The 22,177-nt window shown below is 44.3% G+C and overlaps 1 protein-coding gene across 2 annotated transcripts in view; it reads right to left on the bottom strand.

The window, feature by feature from the left end:
- Nucleotides 1–2,935: 2,935 nt before the first annotated feature.
- Nucleotides 2,936–22,177, bottom strand: part of FAM124A (family with sequence similarity 124 member A) — a 69,981-nt gene continuing 50,739 nt past the window's right edge. The window contains exon 4 of one of the 2 annotated variants that reach the window (XM_006083560.3): nt 2,936–6,353. In XM_006083560.3, the coding sequence (XP_006083622.1) occupies nt 5,547–6,353 (807 nt within the window). In that variant the 3' untranslated portion in view covers nt 2,936–5,546. Of the gene's footprint in view, nt 6,388–22,177 lie in introns of both variants that reach the window. The other variant, XM_023748733.1, reaches the window with a different exon arrangement.

Here is a 22,177-nt window from a genome sequence, read left to right as displayed (position 1 = left end):
ACAATAAAGATTTTTTTTAAAAAAAACAACAACAAAAGACACGAGGCTCAGAGAAGTGAAATAACTTACCCCAGGTTCACATAGTGAGTGGAGTCAGAATTGGAAGCCAGATCTATTTGATGCCAAAATCTGAGACTCCATGTAAGTGTAGCAGAGGTTAATCCCAGCAGATCCACCAGGAGGGTTATACAATCTACAGGTAAGTGGGAAACAGCAATGATGATTATAGGAGGGTAGTTCCATGAGGGAGGGATTGTCTCTCCCATTCAATGCTAGGTTCTCAGCACCTAGCCCACTGCCTCACACATAGTGGGACTCAATATGCTTATGGAATGAATGATAAGCAAACATACTCAGGGCAATGAAGAAAGCGGTGCAGGGACCCAAATTCCTAAAAAGTTTCGGGAATGTCAGTGAGAGGCAGAAGGAGGGAATCTGGAAGAGCTTCCAAGTCCTGAAGCCTCTTACCTGGGGAGGTTAGGGAACTGGAGTTGACATCCAAGCAGGGAGTGGATGCGCATGCAGACGGAGCGCCAGTCCATGTGGACTCTCCGGAGGAGCCTCTAGTTGCCCAGTAGGATGTCAGCCTTACCGCCTGTTTCCCACTTGCCAGACTGTTCAGAGTTGGCCTCAAGAGATCAGAGGAAGCCAGCCCCCAGGCTTCTGACGAGGGTGAAATTTCCCTCTACCGACGGTGCTGCCGGAGATGTCCAGGGAGGCTCATCCACAGTGCATGGCTGTGTCCACTCCTCCAGGTCTTTTAAATTCATCCTCCAATCTAGAAAGCTACCAACTTGGACTATATTAAGAGAAAATCCTTTAGGAAAATCCCCTCCTCAGAAAGTGATTTTAGAACTCTGCGCTGAGAAAAACTTGGTTTCCATTGAGAAAGGGCATTGAGGCAACTTCAATTACAATGAAGTAAGGTGCCGCTAGATTCTCCAATCACAAATGAAAATGACTGAGCTACTCTTGTTTCCCTTTTTGCTTTGGCTTCTAGGAAATTCATCCACAGCAGTTACACTTTTCTTTACGGTTGGCTTATTTATGAACATTTTTCTTAGCTCTGATTTTCTATTTCTATCGTCTTATGTCATTGCAGTGTCAGTTGCCTCAATGCCTTGTAGAAACAGCTTGATGCAGAATAATGAACAGAAGTGCCTCCCTCCTGTTCATCCAGGTGGAGTCTTCAGTGAAAAGGGTGGGCAGCTGCTGACCCTCCTGGGCATGGTGGCCACCAGGTGGCACCAAAGCTTTCCCACAGCCATCTTCGGCGAGGCGATTTGGCCTGAAAGTGTTTCTAATCTGTTTCTTGAGCTGCGTGCCACATGCATTCCGAGTGGCTCCTGACCAAAATGCACTGGGGACTGAGCAGAGCTGACCTAAGTCTAGCTGGCTTCTTTCAGGCGTTCAGCTTATAAGATCCATGTTTCAAATGGGGCAGGGCGACTCCCAACCAGATCAGGCCTGTGGGGGCTATGCCACTTCTCGGAAGCAGCTGTTTTTCTACACTATCTGAGGCAACTGGAGTGGGACCTCATCACAAACGGAGAGTTTAGGGAGGGTGTGATAGGGGAAGGAGAGGGGAAGGGGCCTTTTCAGCTTCACCAAATGTTCTGGTGACTTCTGTTTGAAATGAATATCTTATTCGTAATAGTGGCCACATAACTGGACAATAGTTAGCACCCTTTTAAAATAGAAACTGTTAAAAAGACTCAGCTGCGCTGACATTACCATCCATTTTTGCCTCTGTTATTCACTCTGATAAATTATGTCATTTAAAATCATTTGTATTTAGGCCTCTGTGCCCAAGAGGAGATAAAAGCCTTCAGTAGAAGTTGGAAGAATGTAATTATATGAAAATCTTTAAACTCTGGTTCTTGACCCCTCACGAATTGATTTGTTATTATTGTGACAAAAGGTGTTTCCTTTGAGAATCCATGTTTATTTCTGTTGATTTCTCTTGTTATTTTCTCAAGCCTCTGCAGTACCTCATCAATTGTATTTCCAGAGGATTAAAGAGCAGTGGAACCCTACTAGTCAGAAGGAGGCGTTTGTGTCCAAATCAGGCACAGGGAGCAATGTGGCCTTGGGCAGAGAGATGGAAGGTGACTATTCAGCTATTCCCACTGCTCTCCTGAAGGTCAGTCCTGGAATCACTGGCCAGAACTGGTCACTGATGCTGCTCTGTTTGGGAGGGGAAACTCTCCAGTTAATTTGCCTTTAAAAGTCTCTTCCAGGAATTCCGAGTCTACTCAGGCACCTCGTACCTGACGGATTGGAGAATTCGTTCATCTACAGAAAGCCCGGTAGGGGATAAGAAGATACCTACATTTCTTACGATTTCCTTGGAGCCGAAGACATCAGCTATGAACTCGAATGTCTTCCTGCTGAAGGGGAACATTTGTTCTCACCTGGAATGCACTGGATAGTCCAATAGACTCCCATGTGACTGTCCTCTGCTGTTGAGTCCCTCAGCTCAAGAAGCATCCAGCACTACAGTCCATTTAGTATAGCCACACGTCAGCCCTCCCACCATCACAAAAGCCTCTTTGGTGGCTCCCCACCCACCTGCATGGTGACCCAAATGGAGTGACCCAAGATGAGTTCTGTAGGGCTCAACAGGTCAGTCAGCGACTGCCCTGAGAGACGTTTGATCTTTAATGCAGGTACTAGGTGTTTAGGGTAGGCCACAGTGGGACTGTGAGCAGTAATTTTGGGGAGTCTTATTAGGAAAAGAGGCAAATAAGGATGGGCTGTGAACCAGACAAGGGCACTTACTAACACTGCCCTCCGGGCAAGCTGGGGAAAGTGCAAGGCCAACAAAAAGAAACTGGGTCCCATTAAATGACCAAAAAATTAGGAATCAGATTTAGATTTCCTATATCACAGAACTTAATTCAGAAGAGAAATAATTTATGAGACAACCTCAATATTATTAAATTGAACAAATTTATTGAGCACCTACAATATGCCAGCATCTATCACAACAATAATAATCCAAGAGTCGGATCCACCAGTGGGTGTCAGGAACCCCCCCGGGTGAGGAAAGGTTAGTGTATGACCAGAAATGGAAGCGAGGGCTCTGTCAGTAGAGTCTCTGTGTCTCCTTCTCCACACAGTGACTGCTGTTTCTGGCCATAGCTCTGGAGGGGAGCGGGAGGGCGGCCTGAATGTGGTCTGTGGTGGGCTTCCCTTTCCTTCTCTCTGTTATGGAGGCACCTTGCGTTTTCTGCTCTTGAACGGTGCTGCTGACATCCCTTGGGGGCAGCTGGTTGAATGGACTGTGCTGAGGGTGGGTCACTGAAGAAGGGTGGGACCAGAGAGCATCAGAGTTGGGCTCTCAGGCAATTCTAGGGATGCATGCAAATGCACTAAACTAAGGGTACCAATTAAGGATGAAGACAGGAGGAGACAGCACTTGGCAGTTGGCCTCATTGATTTTTGCTACTCCTGAGCGGGCCCACTGTTCCTTGTAGGCTGAGTCAACACCTCTAAGTTATTTTTCTCCTCCTCCCTAAGGTTAGCCTGTCGCTCTTCATCATCAGCTACTGATTGTGAGTCACATTCCTGGGCAGGAGCTGGACAGCTCGTGGCTTTCTAAGAGTCATCTCTGCAGAAAAAGCCCCTCACTACTCTGTGCCCTGTGGTCCCGCAGCCATCTGCGTCACCCGAGGAGCCCGCTTTCTTGGCCTCATGCACCACAGCAGCAGAAGACTGCAGACCTAGATTCTTGCTGTTGACTGTGGCTGGGGTCTTAAATCAACCTCAGTCTAGCACAAGGATTGGCAAACTATAACTCTTGAGCCAAATCTGACCCTCCACCTGTTCTTGGAAATAAAGTTTTATTGAAACTCAGCCACGCCCACTCATTGACATATTGTCCATGGCTGCTTTCAAGCTATAATGGCAGAGTTGAGTAGTTATAATAGAGAGCATTTGTCTAGCAAAGCTTACTGTATTTATTATCTAGCCCTTTCCAGAAAAACTTTGCTCACTCCTGGTCTAGAATTATGAGGCCATATTTTTATTTACTTAAGCTGGAGCAGAATGTTGTATATTGGAGTCCTGGGATATCCAGGATGTTTGGGGGAAGATCTAAGGCTTTCATTGACAGGGATGGCAAGGATCAAGGCTTCAGTGCAAGTCTGATGACTGGCCACAGCTGCCTGGAAGGCTGTGTGGAGAAGGATCCCAAGGCTGTATCTGGACTGGTGTGGGCGCTTCCAGAGAGGTGAAAACGGGCTGTGCTAATGTAGGCAAGGAGCACCAGACTGAGAAATAAACAAGGAAAATACGTGCTCTTCTTCCCCAAAGGTAAACGGCAACCAGCGACAGCTCGGCATTGCCCCACGCCTGCACTTGGCATTGCTGAGGCTGGAACTGTACATGTGCCCTTATTGGAGTGGGAGAGAGGTGAGATTTTAATACCATTCACATGGTGACAGAAGCAGACAACAGTCTGGAAGGGCCAAGGTCAGGGGAAAGCTCCAGCTTCAATTAAGGCGCCTGGCACTCCTGCAAGGCCAGCACTGCAACTGTGTTTGTTCAGGGGGCACTGCGTGGAAAGCTTCCTAGTGTGCTTTTTAACCCAAATGCTGGTTAAAATGTTACAAGTTATTTAAAGATGAAAAGACAAGGTGACAATGCATACTTGCTAGAGAAAGTGGTATACAATGTGGGTCCTGCCATTTATATAGGTATATACATAGACAGCCCTTAGACTGCAGGTTTTAAAACTGAAAAATCCTGAGACTGCCTACCCAGTCAACATCCTATTATTCTGTAATTCCAATGGACGATTCATCCTCAGTGGTCCAAATAAATCCAGGTGCGGGAGTGGCCTTCTGTGGCCCTCACTTGCTACAGTGAATGTGCTAGTATTGTCGAAAGGTGAATACAAATCTAGATTTTGGAACTGAAATCAGATTTTAAATGCACCAAGAGTCTGCTACTCATGCTCAATCCTTATAAAGCTTATTAGCCACTTTAGTGAAAGTCCAGATTTTTGGACGTTGCAAGACATTTAAGTGTGGTATGACTGTAGCCTGATTGATGTTTACAGCTGTCTTATCAAGCTGACTGTTTCATTCTAAGCACTACTTGGAAATTATTAGGGTCACTGCTCCCTGGTAATATAAATCTATCTGGGAAATCCAGGGTTGTACATTGTTACTGTGCACTAATTTCTCACACAAGTCACTCAGTATCTTTCCTACAGTCAACATTTTGGCTTTAATTGTTCTTTCTTCACAGCATGAAAAATGGCCAAATCAGCTCTGGCTGACTAGGCTTTTTTTTCATTTCAAGTAATTGTATGAAGCATTTAAAGTGTGTAAATGCACTAAACCATATCTCAAATGGAACTGAGTAATTCAAAAAATATATTTTATGACTTAAGTTATTGGCATAAAAATGCCAGTATTTTCCCACCTAGTCCCTAGAATGGGTGGCATGGCGAACGGGGGCTGGGATAGATAACTAGGTTCCAGACAGACCTGGGGAAGCTGAGCTTGTGTGAATGAAAAAAACAGAGTAGAGGGTGCTCAGATATAGAATTCCTCTGTGTCACTGTCCCCGGGTCCAGCCAGTGCTGAGGATGGTGTGATGTGCCTGCCAGTCTGCTCGGTGTTGGGAGCATCGCCAGGGAGCTTGGAGGATGACCCTGTGAGGGTGGCGGCACCAGAAGCTGGGGGAGCAGCAACCGCCGTTGCCAAGGAGCTGGAAGGCCCTTCAGTGAAGAGAGGGAGGGAAGCCCAGGAGGTCTCCGTGGTCACCCCACTCCCAGTGGGTAGTGGTCCTTCTTGGGAACCTTTGTGCTTGGAGCAGTGGCTGCCACAGCGTTCGGAGGGGAGGGGTGTTTCCAAGGCGCTGAAGAATCTACTGGGTGCGGAATACGCAGAGACCACAGACAGGTCCGAGGAGGACAGCTGCAGGCCCGTGTCCACATCTGTCTCCTGGGACCCCTCTAAGTCATCAATGGAGAGGAGGTGGCCGTGTCTCCACTCCGATGCCCGGTGCCCTGGGGCACCTGTGTTTGAAAAACACTGTGGTACAGCCGAGGAGGCTGGGTCGGGGTCTTCTGTGGGCAAACAAAACAAGGACTTGCTTCTCTGGAAAGACCAGGGAAGGCTGGGAGTGCTGCTGGCTCGTGTGGCAAATTCCTGCTGGTGCCCAGCTAGCAGGATCGTCTGGCTGGGCCCCAGGCTTGGACTGTCCAGTAGGGGTTGCTGTCCGCTGCCAGGAGGGCGGCTCGGTGTGGTGCAGCTCGGGGAAGGCCTGGAGTGAGGTTTCTGCTCCGAGGAGTGGTGAGCTCTGTTGGGTTTAGGAAACTTCTTGTGCACCCTTTGTGCCTGTAGGGGGAAGAGGGCATATCCCACTAGTCACCTGGGAAGGGGATTTATTGTTAAATACATCCTGAAACACACTTTCTCGTAATTGGAAACTTCTAGCGACATCGTAGCAACTAATTTCATTCTCCAAACTCTAAAGCAAAGACAGAGGTAGCAGGGCTTGGGGTGGTACCAATCAGGACCTAGGAGGAGACACAGCCCCTGTCACGACAGTGGGTAATACTTCAAGTACACATGCAAGGGGCTCAATAGATTAGCCACACAATGAGGGCCTGGCTGAGAGGAGGTAAGAATTACCATTAAATGCACAACGGATGCCTCAAGGTTCCTTCCCTCTGATCACAGCACTGCTTGGGAGTGTTACTGCTGAGAGGATGGAAGCACTCAGGATGGGATAAACACATAGCCCTGAGTGGTTTGGCTCAGGATGGGATAAGCACAGACAATCTCAGATCAGATGGACATGGGATTTGACTCCAGTACCTGGGTGATCACAGGACACACCCTAGGGCTGGCCATGTCAGGGTGGTACTCGTAAACCTTCAGTGAGTAAAGGGCTATCAGGCCATTAGCATTTATTTACTGCTATTAGGAATCTCTTACTGTATATTTTGCCTTTCAGAGACGGCACAGGAAAGGGAGCTGTGACTACTGACTAATCCCTTGGATGCCCCGTAGGGTGTAGACAAGCAGTTGCACCCTTCATGCCTCACCCCTGTCCTCCTATTCTTCCACCCTCCCTGCAGCTCAGCAGGAACACATTTCTGTTGCACAAATCTGGGACCTCCATTCCACCTGGCTCTGCTTCTCTCAGATTCTTCCTCTGGTCTGGCTCAAAGCCTAAGCCTACAGGGCAACCTTACAATGCAAAGTTTCAATTTAATAGCAGATTTAGGGGTAGTGGGTCTGGTTCTATTTAGTATAGGATCTGATTTACGAATCCCTGATATAAGAAAGGGGTTCTGACTGCAGTTAACTAAAAGGGATACTTCCTGGCACCCAGGAGGCTAACATACCAGCCCTTCACTAGACACCAAACACCCTGCCTCCCTGTTCAGCAGGAACCTGGTTTTCCCACAGCCACTTGGGAAATTTCGTTCAATGTAATAAACTTCGGATGAAAAGGGGCCACAAACTAAACCTGACAAGCTCAGGGCAGGCCTGTGTGGCAGCCTTACAAACTCAGAGACCTAAAATAACCACAAAGGATAATCTGAAAGTAAACCTTTTTTTAAAAAACTAAAGGCAGTTTACGGTGGGTAGTCATATTCTAGGTCAATCTTTACCTTAACTGAACCTATTGTCTTTTTGCATCTACAATAACATCTCTTTGGAATGTCAAAGTAATTTCCCTTTTTTCAGACCCCTCGAAGCACAGGCACTGCTCTGCGGAGACTACAAATCCCCTCATGGTTATTGAATCAATTGTTGACTGTTAACTATCGAGTACCTACTTAAGTAAAAGGAGTGTGTGTCTATCATTTTACTTTTTATCCAATCCCAGAGGTTTCCCCACTTTGCTTTCTCCCGCCTCCCTAATCTATCACCAATGGATTTCATGTAACCTACTTACAACTCCTCCTTTGATTGTAATTTTGTATAAGGTGCAAAAACTGCCATTCTCCGAAGCATTATCTCAATCCATTGAGATTCTGCTTCCTGGCATTTGTTGACAGTTTGGCTAAAATAAACGCACAAAAATTCTTCCCAGGTTTGAATGTTTCTTACGTTATTACTTGGTATAGTTGGCAGGATTCCAAAGAAGCTCACCCAAGACCATTCTGCAGACCCAGACCAGGAGATTGGATCCAGAAAAGGCCCGTTGAGCCCCGCCGGCTCCCAGCTGCATTGGGTGAACTTGGGTGAGTGTCTCTTGGATCCAGGACCTTCCCTTGTTTTTGGTAGAGGGTCTGACTTTATTTGAGCTGCTCTTAGAAATTCCTAGAGGTGGCACTAAAGGATAGGAGTTGAAACCTGTGGCAGGTTTTGATTGGGCTTTTCAATTAGAATTGCTTTCTGAGAGTCTGAGCAAAAACCCTTCGCTGTATAAATGAGAGCTGAACGAGTTCAGCTCTGCAGATAAAGGGGCACATCCTCCCTCCAGCCCAAATCTCAGGTGTTCTTAGGTTACTAAGAACCTTTGTGGAGGTGTCAGAGGTCATTCCTCAGGACATGCAGGAGCCCCATAGGGAATTTCCAACTCAACTGTAATTAAACTAACAGGCTCATCCAGGGGAGTGCCCATAAGGCTTGGTTTGACAGCGCCCGGTGCCCTTCCCATTGTTTTGGACAGCGGGAGAGAAACCGAGGCATGTAAGAGGGTTGAATGTAACTCGAGGGGTGAGAGCCTTGTGGAGCTCAACCCATAAGCAGCACACTTTGACCCACTACATAACATCCCTAGAAAATTTTCTCAGAATCTGCAGATATCCAAAGAAAGACTAAAAATAAAATGGGAAATTGTACCTCTAAGGTTGAAACGCCAAGAATCCCAGCCCCCCTTTAATACTCCCACAGGATACATTACAGTTTGTACAGAATTTCAACTTGCAAGTACCTATAGAAATGGGAAAATTTAACTAAAAATGATATCAGCTTAAAGTGGGGAACTTTTGACACCTCCAAATTGATTATTCTGCATGCTCAATGTGAAAAAGCTGGCTCTAAAATTAAATTGAATGAATGGGAAGCTTATCTTGATGGGAAATTAGAGATTTCTAGGGGATGAACAGATAAAATATCTTCCCTACTGCTGGGATCATATTCAGTCTTTAATTTTTTAAAAAAATATATTTTTATTGATTTCAGAGAGGAAGGGAGAGGGTGGGATAAATAGAAACATCAATGCTGAGATAGAATCATTGATTGGCTGCTTCCTGCACACCCTCCACTGGAGATTAAGCCCACAAGCCAGGCATGTGCCCTGACCAGAAATCCAACCATGATCTCCTGGTTCATAGGTCGACACTCTCAACCACTGAGCCACACCAGCTGGGCCATATTCAGTCTTAATTATGTCTCTTCTATATGACCATTCCTTTCATTGATTTCTAAGATCTTTATTTGCCTAATTCCAGATATCTCTTAATCCTATAAACAGACTGATTGACTTATTCTTTCAACAAACATTAACTCCAGGTCTTGTATGCAGAACTTCTTAACTGGTGTGTTTAAGCTTTGAATGGGTTATTAAAGGTGTGCCAAGATATTAATCTTTCAAACTAGCAGCCTCTTTTACCACATAAATATTATCATTATCATTTTCAATGTGCTCTTTGATGTGAAAAAGGTCCAGAGGGCCAGGCACAGATAATTTTGAATAAGACATGGTCTTAGCCCCCAACAATGAACAATACAACGTTGAAGTGTAGTGAGGTGAGCCATGATGATAAAGTGAGTAGCAATATATGCGGCATGCTGGGGCACAAAGAAGGAAGTGGTTGATTTTGTAGAGGAGTGAGGCAGCATGGGCAAAGGTAGAAAAAGTTTGCACTGAAAAGTCGTTCTTGGATAAAACCGAGGAAGTGGAAGAGGTGTTTGCCAGCTGGAGGGCACGGGGACAGCATGAAGGGCAGTCAGGCACAGAAGCAGCCTGAGCAGAGGCTGCAGGCATGAGCCAGGAGGAAAGCCCTGAGAAGTGAGCGGAGTCCTGTCATGGGGGCCCTGAATCCCAGGCAAATAGAAGCACCTGCACTTTAAAACCTGGAAAGGTTTGAAAGTAAGATGGTGGCATGGCCAGAGTTGTGGCAGTGGACTGAAGGAGAAAGGATTAAGTGGGCTAAACAAAAGAGACAAATATGACATGAGGCTCTTAGAGAAGGAAGTTCCAGACGGACAATGTTCAGTAGTTAAAATGTCTTATCTTATTTTCCCCCTGGGCCTGGGTGCTCCAATGTCGTTTTCTGACTTTTTAAGTATGTCAGCCTGTGACTTCAGAGTTTTATTTGAGGAGCATGCCCTCGGTGAGCAGCTGTGCAGTCTAAATCTGCCTGAAAAAGGAACCTCTGTGGGTATTGCTTCATGAGAAGCAAAAAGCCAAGCTTCCCATGCAAGGAACAGCTAAGGGACATCTGAGTGTTCCCACTGCAAGGGACAGAGTGGTGTGAAATCTGACTTTAAATCGGGAACAACTGGCTGAGGATGAGTACTTGGTGGTTTTGCAGATTTTTATCACTGTACTTGTTTAACAGAAAGCTGCCTCTGCTCTGTCTTATTCTGACCACATCAGGCGTCCAAATAAACCCTAAATTTTGCTGCTTTGAAGAGAGGTGGCACCTGGTGTTTTTTCAACATAGAGGTGCCCATGTGCACCATGGACGTAGCTGCTGGGCAGGAGGGATTCCAGCCGGCACAGAGATGGCTGGTGATAACGGCAAGAGCCTGGGGCAGGGAGTTGGAGGAGGGTGGCTGAAGAGACTCCACACCCCCAGATCCCAATCTGGGCCCAGGGCTGATGTGGGCTGATGTGGGAGGCATCTGGTGGTATTCTCCAGTTTTGCCCTGAGGCAGAAAGACAACTTGCACATGCAAAGGATGGAGTTTCTTTCTGTGTCCTACTCCTGGCTGTGGCTGTTTCCAGCTTCTTTTGTCTGTTTGTCTGACTTGACCAGGAACACTAACTAGATGCTGAGAATGAATCATGGTAGATGTTTCAGGAAATTCTTCCCCAGTGGACCTTTTCAGAGTGAAACAACGCCCTGTGCCCTCCTCCCATGGAAGCCTGTTAAGAAGAATTCCTGGTGGCTATTTGGCTCAAATTTATAAACAGAGTCTATTAGTTATTGCTAAGCAGGGGACTTCATGTTCTCTGCACTTCAGGGGAAAACTGCACTGTGCTGCCTGTCTTCCTGCACTGTGTTCCTGTCATTTGAGCTGACCCTTATAAAGAATCAATCCCTGAACTAAAAACCTGCCCCAGCCAATTGGGACTGCACAGCTATATTCTCATTTGAATCTTCACTGACCAATGAAGACATTGCTTTTTGGGGAGCGCTTTTGTGAGGATTTGGAGTCCTCATTTGCATGGGAGTAGACCAATCAGGGCCTGGGGGCAGGCACTCTTCTCTATGCAAGCCAGCTTCCCCTCTGTCTTCAGTTTCCAGTGAAGACTGCATTTCCCCCGCTGCACCATCCCCTGAGCTGTAACACTGCAGCTAGAACTGTCTCTCTGGACCGGAGTGGAGCTGTAACACCAGGGCCACCTTGCCCAGGATGCCTTCCACAGCTGTGCTATATCACAATTGACCTGTATCACTACTGAGTTGTCTCATAGCCATGCTGTTCCAAAGCCAAATGTATCACAATTGAACTGCTCTAAAGCCGACCTGTTCTATAGCCGTGCTGTTACACTATTGAGCTGTTTGCATTGAATAAAGTCTGTCTCCCCCTTCCCCACACCCCAAATTGGGGACTCACTGGTGTTGAATTGATGAAGATGACCTTTGGCTGACAGTGGTATGCTTAGATTCCTTCCTATTCCTCTTTGTGTATATGCTATAGGTGTTTCCTTTGTGAGACCATGAGGTTTACAAAAACAACTTATTATTTTTTTGTTAATCCTCACCTGAGGATATTTTTCCATAGACTTTTAGCTTCCATACTAACTTTATAAGTGATTAACTCATCACCTTTATGACATTATATTACTCTGCATTTTGCTATATATTTACCTTTACCAATGAGATTTATACTTTCATGTATAAGTTCTGCATTTCCCCTTGAATATTTATTTTCAGTATAACTTATGAAGTACCCTGTCATTGACTGTAAAACACAGGGGTAGACTGAACTGTTGTTTATATTAACAAAAGATCATCAGAAGTTGATTAAATATCACTAATTTAAGAATTTCAAAAAGACAAATATTCCTTGCCATGGTTCAATGAATAAATCTTAGAAATAGCTGACAAATAATTAGCAACAACTTAAGCAAGAATACCGGTTTTGAAATTAGAATGAAAAAGAATGAGGAAAGCCTATCTGAACAGTGGAACATGTTTTAGAAACCTCAATATCTTTATTTAGGGAGTCTCAGAAGGAGAAAAGAAAAGAAAGAACCAGAAATCTAATTTAAAGAACTAATGGCTGAAAACTTCACAAATCTGGGGAGAGGTATGGCCTTCCAAGTATAGGAAGCTCATAAATCCCCAAAGAACTTCAATCCAAAGAGATCTTCACTAAGACACATTGTAATAAATCTCTCAAAAGTTAAAAACAAAAAGAGAATCTTGAGAGCAGCAAGACAGAAAGAATCATCACATACAAGGGAATCCTGGTAAGGCTTTCAGCAGATTGCTCAGCAGAAACCTTGCAGGCAGGCAGGAGAGTGGGGTGATATAGTCAAAATGCTCAAAGAGAAAAAAAAAACTCATCTAAAAATATTTTACCCAGCAAAGTGTCATTCAGAAATAAAGAAGAGACATTTACTCAAACAAAAGCTGAGGAAATTTATCATCACTAGACCTGCCCTGTAAGAAATGCTAAAGGGAATTCTTTATGTTGAAAAAAAAAAGTTGCTAATTAGTAACATGAAAATCTATTGAAATATAAAATACACTGGTAAAGGTACATATACAGTCAAATTTAAAATACTTTAATACTCCAATGATGGTGTGTAAATCACTGAAATCCAGCACATTGGTCAAGAAAGAAGAATGTGGTGAAATAACTAGCTATAATATTATGTTAATGAACATAATATAAAAAGATGTAATTTTGGATATCTACATAAATTGTAGGGCCCGGCAAGTAAATAGGTAGAACTTTCTTATGCATTTTGTTATAACTATAAGATGTATTATAAAAAGCCTGTTGGTAAGCACAGAGCAAAAACCCATAAGAGATTCACAAATCATAAAGAGAAAAAAATCAAAGCAAACCACTATAAAAAAAATCATTAGCTACAAAGAAAAATAGCAAAAAAAGAAGACACTAAAGATTTCAAAATAATCAGAAAGCAGGTAACAAAATGGTGATAGTAAGTCCTCAGCTATTAAAAATTACTTTAAATGTAAATGTGCTAACTTATCCAATTAAAAGACACAGACTGGCTGAACGGATAAAACATGACCCATCTACATGTTGCCTATAAGAGGTTAACTTAATCATTAGGAACACTCACAGGCTGAATGTGAATGGATGGTAAAAGAAATTTACAGCAAATGGAAAGCAAAGAGAGCATGGGTAGTTATAATTACATCAGACCAGTGATGGCGAACCTATGACACACGTGTCAGAGGTGACACGTGAACTCATTTTTTTGGTTGATTTTTCTTTGTTAAATGGCATTTAAATATATAAAATAAATATCAAAATGTAAGTCTTTGTTTTTCTATGGTTGCAAATATCAAAAAATCTCTATATGTGACACGGCACCAGAGTTAAGTTAGGGTTTTTCAAAATGCTGACACGCCGAGCTCAAAAGGTTCGCCATCACTGCATCAGACAAAAAAGATGTTAAGTAAAAAACTCTAATACAAGACAAAGAGGATCATTCTATCTAATAATAGACAAACATGGTAATTGACCGTACCTTCGCTACTCCTCCCATTGGCTAATCAGCGTGATATGCAAATTAACTGCCAACAAAGATGGCGGCTAATTTGCATACTGCAGGCAGATCCCGCTGCGCCACCCGCCTGGGGCTGGTGGCAGCACAATCCACAGCCACTGGCCGCCCCAGCGAGATCCTGGCCTGCTGTGTCCGGGGCGGGGCAGGCGGCAGTGATCCCGAGCTGCCACCCACCCCACGACAGGGAGAGGCTGGCAGCGCCCCCCCCCCCCCCCACGGGGGTAGGAGCCCTGGCACAGGCAGCTCCTCAGAAGTGACACTGGAGCTGCGAGCCCCAGGTGCACAGCCAGGAGACCCGAACCTGCCTACTCGAGCATCAGGCTTATGCTTATTGGAACTAGGCACCAATACATTAGAGAAGTTATTTTAAAACAAACAACAAAAAAGAAAATAGGTGTCGACCCCAGAACTATGTCCCCACAGGGAGTGAGTGACAGCGAAGAGGAGCGGAGGGCTGACACGCTGCGGGCGGCGAGGACGAACATGGAGCTGAGGGAAGCAGCCGGTGCAAAGGCCCAGGCTGTCTGACTCCATTTACCTGAAATGCCGGGAGCAGGAAGCGCACGGGCACAGGAAGCAACCAGTGCTTTCCAGGGGGGTTTGAGGGGCTGGGGCCTAAGGGAGAAATGATTTTAGAGGAAGCGCAGCAGCTTGCGGGTGCAGGAGGCCTGGCTCCCAGGTCCAAAATCAGAAAAACAGCTCAGAAAGGAAACCTGAAGAAAGCCCCGGAAGTACCCAAAGGAAAGAAAGGTCTGGGCGTCTCCACGGAGGAGCGAAAGGGCTCGGGACACAGCAAGACGGGCGGCTCTGGAAGCGAAAAGGAGCGTCAGGAAAGCGGGAGCACAGGGGAGGGCGGGAGACTCTGCTGTGAGGCGGGCTGGCGCGGGGGTAGGGGGTGGGTCTGAGGAAGTGGAGGCCCAGGGCCAGGACCAGGACGGCTCCTCAGGAAGAAACACGCCCCCCCCCCCCCCCCCCCACATCGGCCAGAGGCGGACAGAGACCAGGAGTCACCGGCAAGTCCAGGACGAAAAGTGAAGGAGGACAGGGGGCCCCAGGCAGCAGCTGTGCGTGCGGTTTGTGGGAAGGAGACAGAGCCGCGCCAGGGTCCCGTCTCCCGGGGGCGCTCCAGCGCCACGAGCTTAGACTCGGACAACACAAGCAAGCACCCCAGGCTTTAAGGCCTCACTGGTGCTTGAGCTATTCTTTTAAAAAAATATTTTTAACACATTTCAATTTAAAGAAGTAAAAACAAAACCAAGAAAGAAAAACTACGCTTTCAGAGACTGAACATCCATAGGGACCTCAGTGCGATCCCGAGCCGCCGCCCGCCCCAGCAAGGGATCCGGGCCTGCCGTGTGCGGGGCGGGGTGGGCAGGGCGGGTGGCAGCACGATTTGAGCAGCCGCCGGACCCAGTGTGGGATCCGGGCCTGCCATCTGTGACCGGGGGAGACGGGGCAGACACGGCGGGATTGGGCGTGCCATCTGCCACCAGGGGAGCGGGTCTAAGCCAGCAGGTGGTTATCTCCCGAGGGGTCCCAGACTGTGAGAGGGCACAGGTTGGGCTGAGGGACACCCACCCCCCTGCCAGTGCACAAATTTTTGTGCATGGGGCTTCTAGTCTATATATAAAAGCCTAAGCGACCAGAATGACCGGTTGCTATGACTTGCACTGACCACCAGGGGCAGACGCTCAATGCAAGAGCTGCCCCCTGGTGGTCAGTGTGCTCCCATAGCCAACCTCCTGCGGCTGGCCAACCTCCCCTGGTCTCTCCCTGCGGCCAGCCAACCTCCTGTGGTCCCTCCTCCCATCTGTCAGGCCCTAGCCGGCAGGCACAGTCGACAGGAAGGAAGACCCTGGCCCGCAGCTGGCAGGAAGGAAAGCCCTGGCCGGCAGCCAGAAGGCCCCGATCCGCCCTAATCACTGGCCAGGCGTTGGGAACCGTGCATGAATTTTGTGCACTGGGCCTCTAGTTATATAATAAAGGGGTCAATTCATTAGGAGAAAATAGTTATAAACTTTTCTCTTAGACCTGCTTTTACTATATCCCATAGATTTTTATAGATTGTGCTTCCATTTTCATTCTTACAAGATATTTTTGATGTCCCTTTTGATTTCTACTTTGATCATTAATTTTTCATGCATATATTATTTAATCTTCAAATATTTGTGAATTTTCCAGCTTTCCTCCTATTAATTTAAAAAGATACTTGTTATGATTTCAGTTTTCTTAAGTTTGCTAAGACATGTTTTATGACCTATCATGTGATCTATCCTGGAGAATGTTTTGTGTGCATTTGAGAATAATGTGTATTCTGCTGCTATTGGATGGAATGTTCAGCATAAATCTGTGAAGTTTACTTGGTCTAAAGTGTCACTGAAACCTTTTTCCTTATTGATTTTCTTTCTGGATGATCTATACGTCATTGAAAGTAGCATATTGAAGTCCCCTACTATTATTTCATTACTGCATATTTTCTTCAGATCTGTTAATAATTGTTTAATATTTTAGGTCCTCCAATGTTGGGTACCTATATGATGCTGTCATGAAATCATGCCAAGAGAAGCAGAAATGAGAGCAGAACTTACTGTATTATGTAGGCAGTAATTTGCAATCCTGGCTGCACATAAGAATCACCTGGAAGCTTTAAAAGAGAGCCCACTCCACAGCAATTGAAACAATTTCCAGGTAGGTCCCAGGCATCAGCTGAAAAGCTTCCCAGGTGATTTTAATGGGTAGGCAGAACAGGAGCAGCTGTTTTAGGCCAACTTCCTGATTTCCTCATATGCCTAGGCTTTATGTCTCTTGTCTCTTGTGCCTGGGGCGTGTACCTATTTACTAAAAGTGACATTCTGAATGACCAGATAGTATAGCTTTTCATTACTATATGCTCTTCAAAACCTTAAAAACCCTCTTTCTTACTCTCTGTGATGTAAAAATTCTTGCAAGTCTAGCTCCAAGTATCTGTGATTCTGAAAAAAACTGTGAAAACTGAGACTGAGAAAACTGTGCATTGTAAAATCTGCACTGAGAAAAGTAGTGGGAGGCAGAGCTAGCACATGGAATATTCTTTTCTCTTTCTCTGACTCCCCACTGTGTTAATTAGATTAGCATTCACTCCCCCGCCCTTGTTTTATACAATTATGTTGGCCAAAATACACTGAAGTTCCCTCTCAACTGACCTTTGTCTGCATAATGGAAATTTTGAAGAATGAGTTTCTATTGCCATGTTCCTCTCTCAATAATTTTTTACTTTGTTCTTATCTGAAAATCTGTTTTAATAACAAACTTGCTTTTTATTTGAATTCTCATCAGTTCTAACCATTGCTATGGCTTACATAAGTTTCCTCTTACAGTATTATCTGCTAACACATTTAAACAGAGAACTATTGAATATATTTGTAGTACTTATGCCAGAAACAAGGCTGCCTACCTCAGAAGAGATCAACTAACTGGCCCACAGAACAAAGACCCAGAATGAACAAACTCTCCATCCAGCCCTCCTTAGAAGACATGGACGTCACTGTCATTGTAGATTCTAAACAGCAAAGACGGATCTAATCTTCTCCATAAATCTTCCTCGCTGGGGAAAAATGCTGGCTGTTGAAATTAGCTTTGTCATAACAATGCCTCTACTTAGCAAATGGAATTTAGGACAGCACCTCAAAGTTTGGGTTAGTAAGAAGCATGCCAGGAATACGTCAAGAACTCACTATGGCTACTCATTATGTCCTTAGGTGCTCCCCTGGCCAGAATCCTGTGTGGGCTTTCTTGGGTGGTTGAAAAGAAAGTAAAAATATTAAATTAAAAAAAAATCCTGTCTTTGAAGTGCTTACTATTCAAAAGACAGATGCAGAAATAGAAGGACCTAAAGATAGGACAACTTGATAGAAGCACAATAAATATGTCAATTAAATAAGCATTTTCACTGGATTGGATGCAATATAAGTGTTGTAAAGAATGAGTCATTACAGGTTTGCATTTTCAGATGTGGAAACAACCTGACAAATAGTCAGTTGGCCATTTGCCTGAAGAATTACTAACCACTTTAACTGGCTGCAGCATCAGGGGAGGAGGAGGAATATGGGTCTGGGGTCACTGCTTTAGGTGGGACTCACCCTGGAGGTGCAGAACACCACTGAGGGGACGGGACAGACCCCCATTTCCATGGGATCTGGGAGAGCCCTGAGTAAAGAGGACCTATCTTGGAACGCCATGGGTGAGAGTGAGCCCTCAGAACTGTCTCACTGGTCCTGAGCTCACCCAGTTCAATAGCTGGGTCCTTGGACCCTCCACTGTGTTGAGGACCAAACCTGGCTTATACGTGGATGAGTTCTGGCTGGAATTAAATTAACCTTCCATTAGTTACTCAGTTAAAATTCTGAGTACCAAGGTAGGTTTCTGCTCTGCTTTTGTGCACAGAAAAATATCCAAAAGCTACTTTTGGAAAATTAATATCCGATAACATAAAGTTACCAATTTCAAGCCCATTTTTTCTAAACTTACTGATTTAAGTTCATCTCAAATCTTATTACTCTACTAACTAATCTAGCAATTAACACATTTAAAAAGGGCTCTTTCTGCTTAATTAGCTAATTTCCTTTTAACATCTTAAACTGCATTTATACATTTAATCATTATTATCTTTAAGTCATTCAGTAGTTTGATAAACAAAACCTTTAAGCACTTAAGTAACTTTTGTAAATCTAATTAGTTAAAATATAAACATGGCAAATATTCAGTCCTCTTAAATGTTTCGATGTTACAAATCTGCTAAAACTTACCCTTATATTCCTCAACTTAAAACTGCAAATAAATTCTAAACTACATTTTAAATTGGAAGCTCAGGTTGACCAATGTCTCTAAAACACAACAAATTCTTAAAATATCAAACATGAACAAATTGTTTCTAAACTTAACACAAACTGTTCAATACATATTATAGATTTTACTTTATTATTTCTATACATAATTCTAATTATTTTTCTGGGATTAAAACAAACACATCCACTAAGGAGATACTTATGTCATTTCAAACAATTTGGGGTTGTTTTCTAGCCGACTGAGGTTACATATGGACAGCTATTTTGGTCAGGAGGTATCCCAACCAGGAGAGCAAGTAGGGCCCTCTTTTGTAGTTGCTATCACAAGGATTACGAAACTTAAAGGAATTGTTCACATGGTCCAGCTCCCTGGATTAAGTCAAATCATTATCTTATTCCTCTCCACTAACAGACTTCTGAAACCTCTCAGACTGTGGCTAACTTCCATCACTGCTTCATTAGCTCTGCATGTTTTGTTTAGCTTAAGATATTTACATGTTACCTCACTGGATTCTGCATCTTCCAAGGCTTTGTTGCCTCTGCCGTCCTCTGATAACCAGGTGTTTCTTAGGTTCATGGAAGAGAGGAGCCAGCCGAGCCTGGAAGGCCCAGCTACTTGAAAAGTCCCATGTAATCTGGTGTTAAAGGAGTGACCACAAAGCAGCTGGGCAACTGGAGAGAGGTAGGTTCAGGAACGAGAGGTGCTGAACTGCTCATAACTATCAAAATCATTAGACCTAAAGGGACCTTGGAAAGCAATCCCATGTACTGGCTTCCAGGGCCCTACAACATGGCATCCTTTTGTGGCCGCTGGTGTGTCCACAGGCCTCCAGGTCTCTGCCTCCCGAGGTCCCAGTTGGGTGTGTTCATGACACGTGTTCGGTTCCCACCACAGTATACTGTTATACATAATTGTCCTATTGTATTATTAGTTATTGTTGTTCATCTTATTGTGCCTAATTTATAAATTAAATATGATCATAGGTTATGTATGTATAGAAAAAGACATATTAAAGGGCTCAGTACTATTTATGGTTTCAAGGGTCCACTGGGGGTCTTGGAACATTATTCCACAGACAAGGAGGGGCTGCTGTATAAGTGATTCTCATGCAGATGGTTCAGAAAAAAACAACCCTATACATATTTTGTATAATATATATTATGCAAAAGCAGAGGAATGCACTTAAAAACTAATAGGGTAATTTCTTCCATACGAGGTTTATCTACATGTTTCTACATGTTTTTGGCCTGTGTGTCTTAGCACAGTAACTAAAAATCCTTAGGTTTTGAAGATTTAATAAAAAATATTTTGAGAATCAGATTTAGCCTCATATTCCAAGTTTTAAAAAGCAGGTTGGACCAATTTTTCATCCTCCTCACAGAACTGCCTAATATACTATATAATATTTTTACATCTATTATTTATTATATGACTTTTCCTGCTAGAATATAAATTTCACGAGGGCAGGATTTCTGTCTGTGTTGCTTGTTGCTGGCTGTATTATGAGTACTCTATAAATTGCCTGAATGAACAACTGGTTAAATTTAGGCATGATATAAATTCCCATTACCTTAAGATTATAGGTGCATGTTGATGTCAATTACTGCCGGAAGGACTAATTATGGTAGCAGATGCTGTTGCAGGGCTTTTCTTATTTCAAGTGCCAGTATGAGGGCAGCAGCACATGATGGAAGCCGGAGTGCCTGTGTGAGCAGAGGCCAAGGAATGGGTAACACAGGGGGCAGGCCACACTCCTCCCAAGTAGGTGGCCTTGTCTTTTAGCATGATAACACTCAAGTTTCTGCCCATTCTACTTTCATTCCTACTTGCAGACATTTTACTATGGCCTTAAACTTACAGCATTGCAAATCTTTACTCCACATGGCCCATAAGGACCTTAACACCTTCTTCTAAAGTTTAGCTGCCAAGTTCTGTCATAAACAAAAAACTGCACATGCTTCCTTGGAGCATTACTGAGCCCCCCAACTCAATAGGCTTTGGGGTCAGATGGGAGGACTCCTGGTCACTAATGCATATTAAAATGCAGCTATAGATACCTAATTTAGGAGTAGAGAGCATTGTTTTTGTTTTATATTTTACCTAGTATATAATAGCTTTTATATCCTATATAATAAAAGCTGAACATGCTAAGTGTCCAGTCAGCCTGTCAGCCGTTCAACCAAAGCGTAATATGCTAATGATATGCTAAGGCCACTTAACCGCTCGCTATGATGTGCACTGACCACCAGGGGGCAGACAGTCGACTAGTCGACCAGCCACTATGATATGCACTGACCACCAGGGGGCAGATAGTCAACTGGTAGGTTAACTTGCTGCTGGGGTCTGGCTGATCAGGACTGAGTGAGATGGGCCGGACATGTCCTGGAGCCCTCCCACAGTCCCTCCCCGGGCCCTTATCATGCACCGGTGGGGTCCCTTGGCCTGGCCTGCGCCCTATCACGATCCAGGACTCCTGGGGGGATGCTGGAGAGCCGGTTTTGGCCCGATCCCACAGGCCAGGCAGAGGGACGCCCCTGGTGCACGAATTCGTGCACCGGGCCTCTAGTATTCTAAATACATATCTGACAATATCTATGCAATGGACTCTACTGATGAAAGGTACCTAAAACTAAAAATGGCTGAAAATATGTACACCTTTCTCCAATGTTTTATTACGAAACTTTTTAAATATAAAAAAGTTGAAAGAATAGTACAAGGATCAGCTTAGACACAATTATTTTGTCTTACTTCCTTTATCTACATATGTATAGGTATATTTTATACATTTATACTATTTAAAATAATTTCATTTATTTATATGTATACATATATGTATAATAGTACTTACATGTAATAGAATCTATATGTAGTTTTTTGCTGGACCACCTGAAAGCAATTTGTGGCTTTTCTAACACTTTACTCCTAAATATTTCAACCTGCATTTCCTAAGAATAATTTAAGTAAATCCTATGTATGTGGCTGAGATGGGCACCTGCTTACATGTACCAATCAAGCATCCTGAATTCTGGTTTCAGGCACTTTGTTGTGGTCTGGAGAGAGGCCCCTGAAGTTGGGATGCCCTTAGCAGCCACCAAATTTAGCTAATAGTAGAGTCACCTCTGTGCATCTGAACCCTTACTGGTTCACTTATTAGCTTTGTGGCCTGGGGCAAGTGGCATAGTAGCTGTAGTGATGATGGTAGCGGTGATCATAATGATAATAATAATAACAAGGGCAATAGCAAACAACACTTAATAACCTTACTATGTGCTAGGATTTACTATTCTAGATCCTGTCTCTTGGAATCATGTCACCAAGATGATGACACAGGTCTTCCCTGATTTCGCTTCCCTCACAAGGAGAACATCTAACAACTACTAGCACAGTAGTGCAGTTATTCACAATTTCACTTTTCATGGTTTCAGTTGCC

This window comes from Myotis lucifugus, unplaced genomic scaffold (assembly GCF_000147115.1).
Source record: "Myotis lucifugus unplaced genomic scaffold, Myoluc2.0 scaffold_7, whole genome shotgun sequence".
Taxonomy (NCBI): Eukaryota; Metazoa; Chordata; class Mammalia; order Chiroptera; family Vespertilionidae; genus Myotis; species Myotis lucifugus.
Note: the sequence above shows the minus strand (reverse complement) of the source record. Positions and strands in the feature narration are given on the sequence as shown.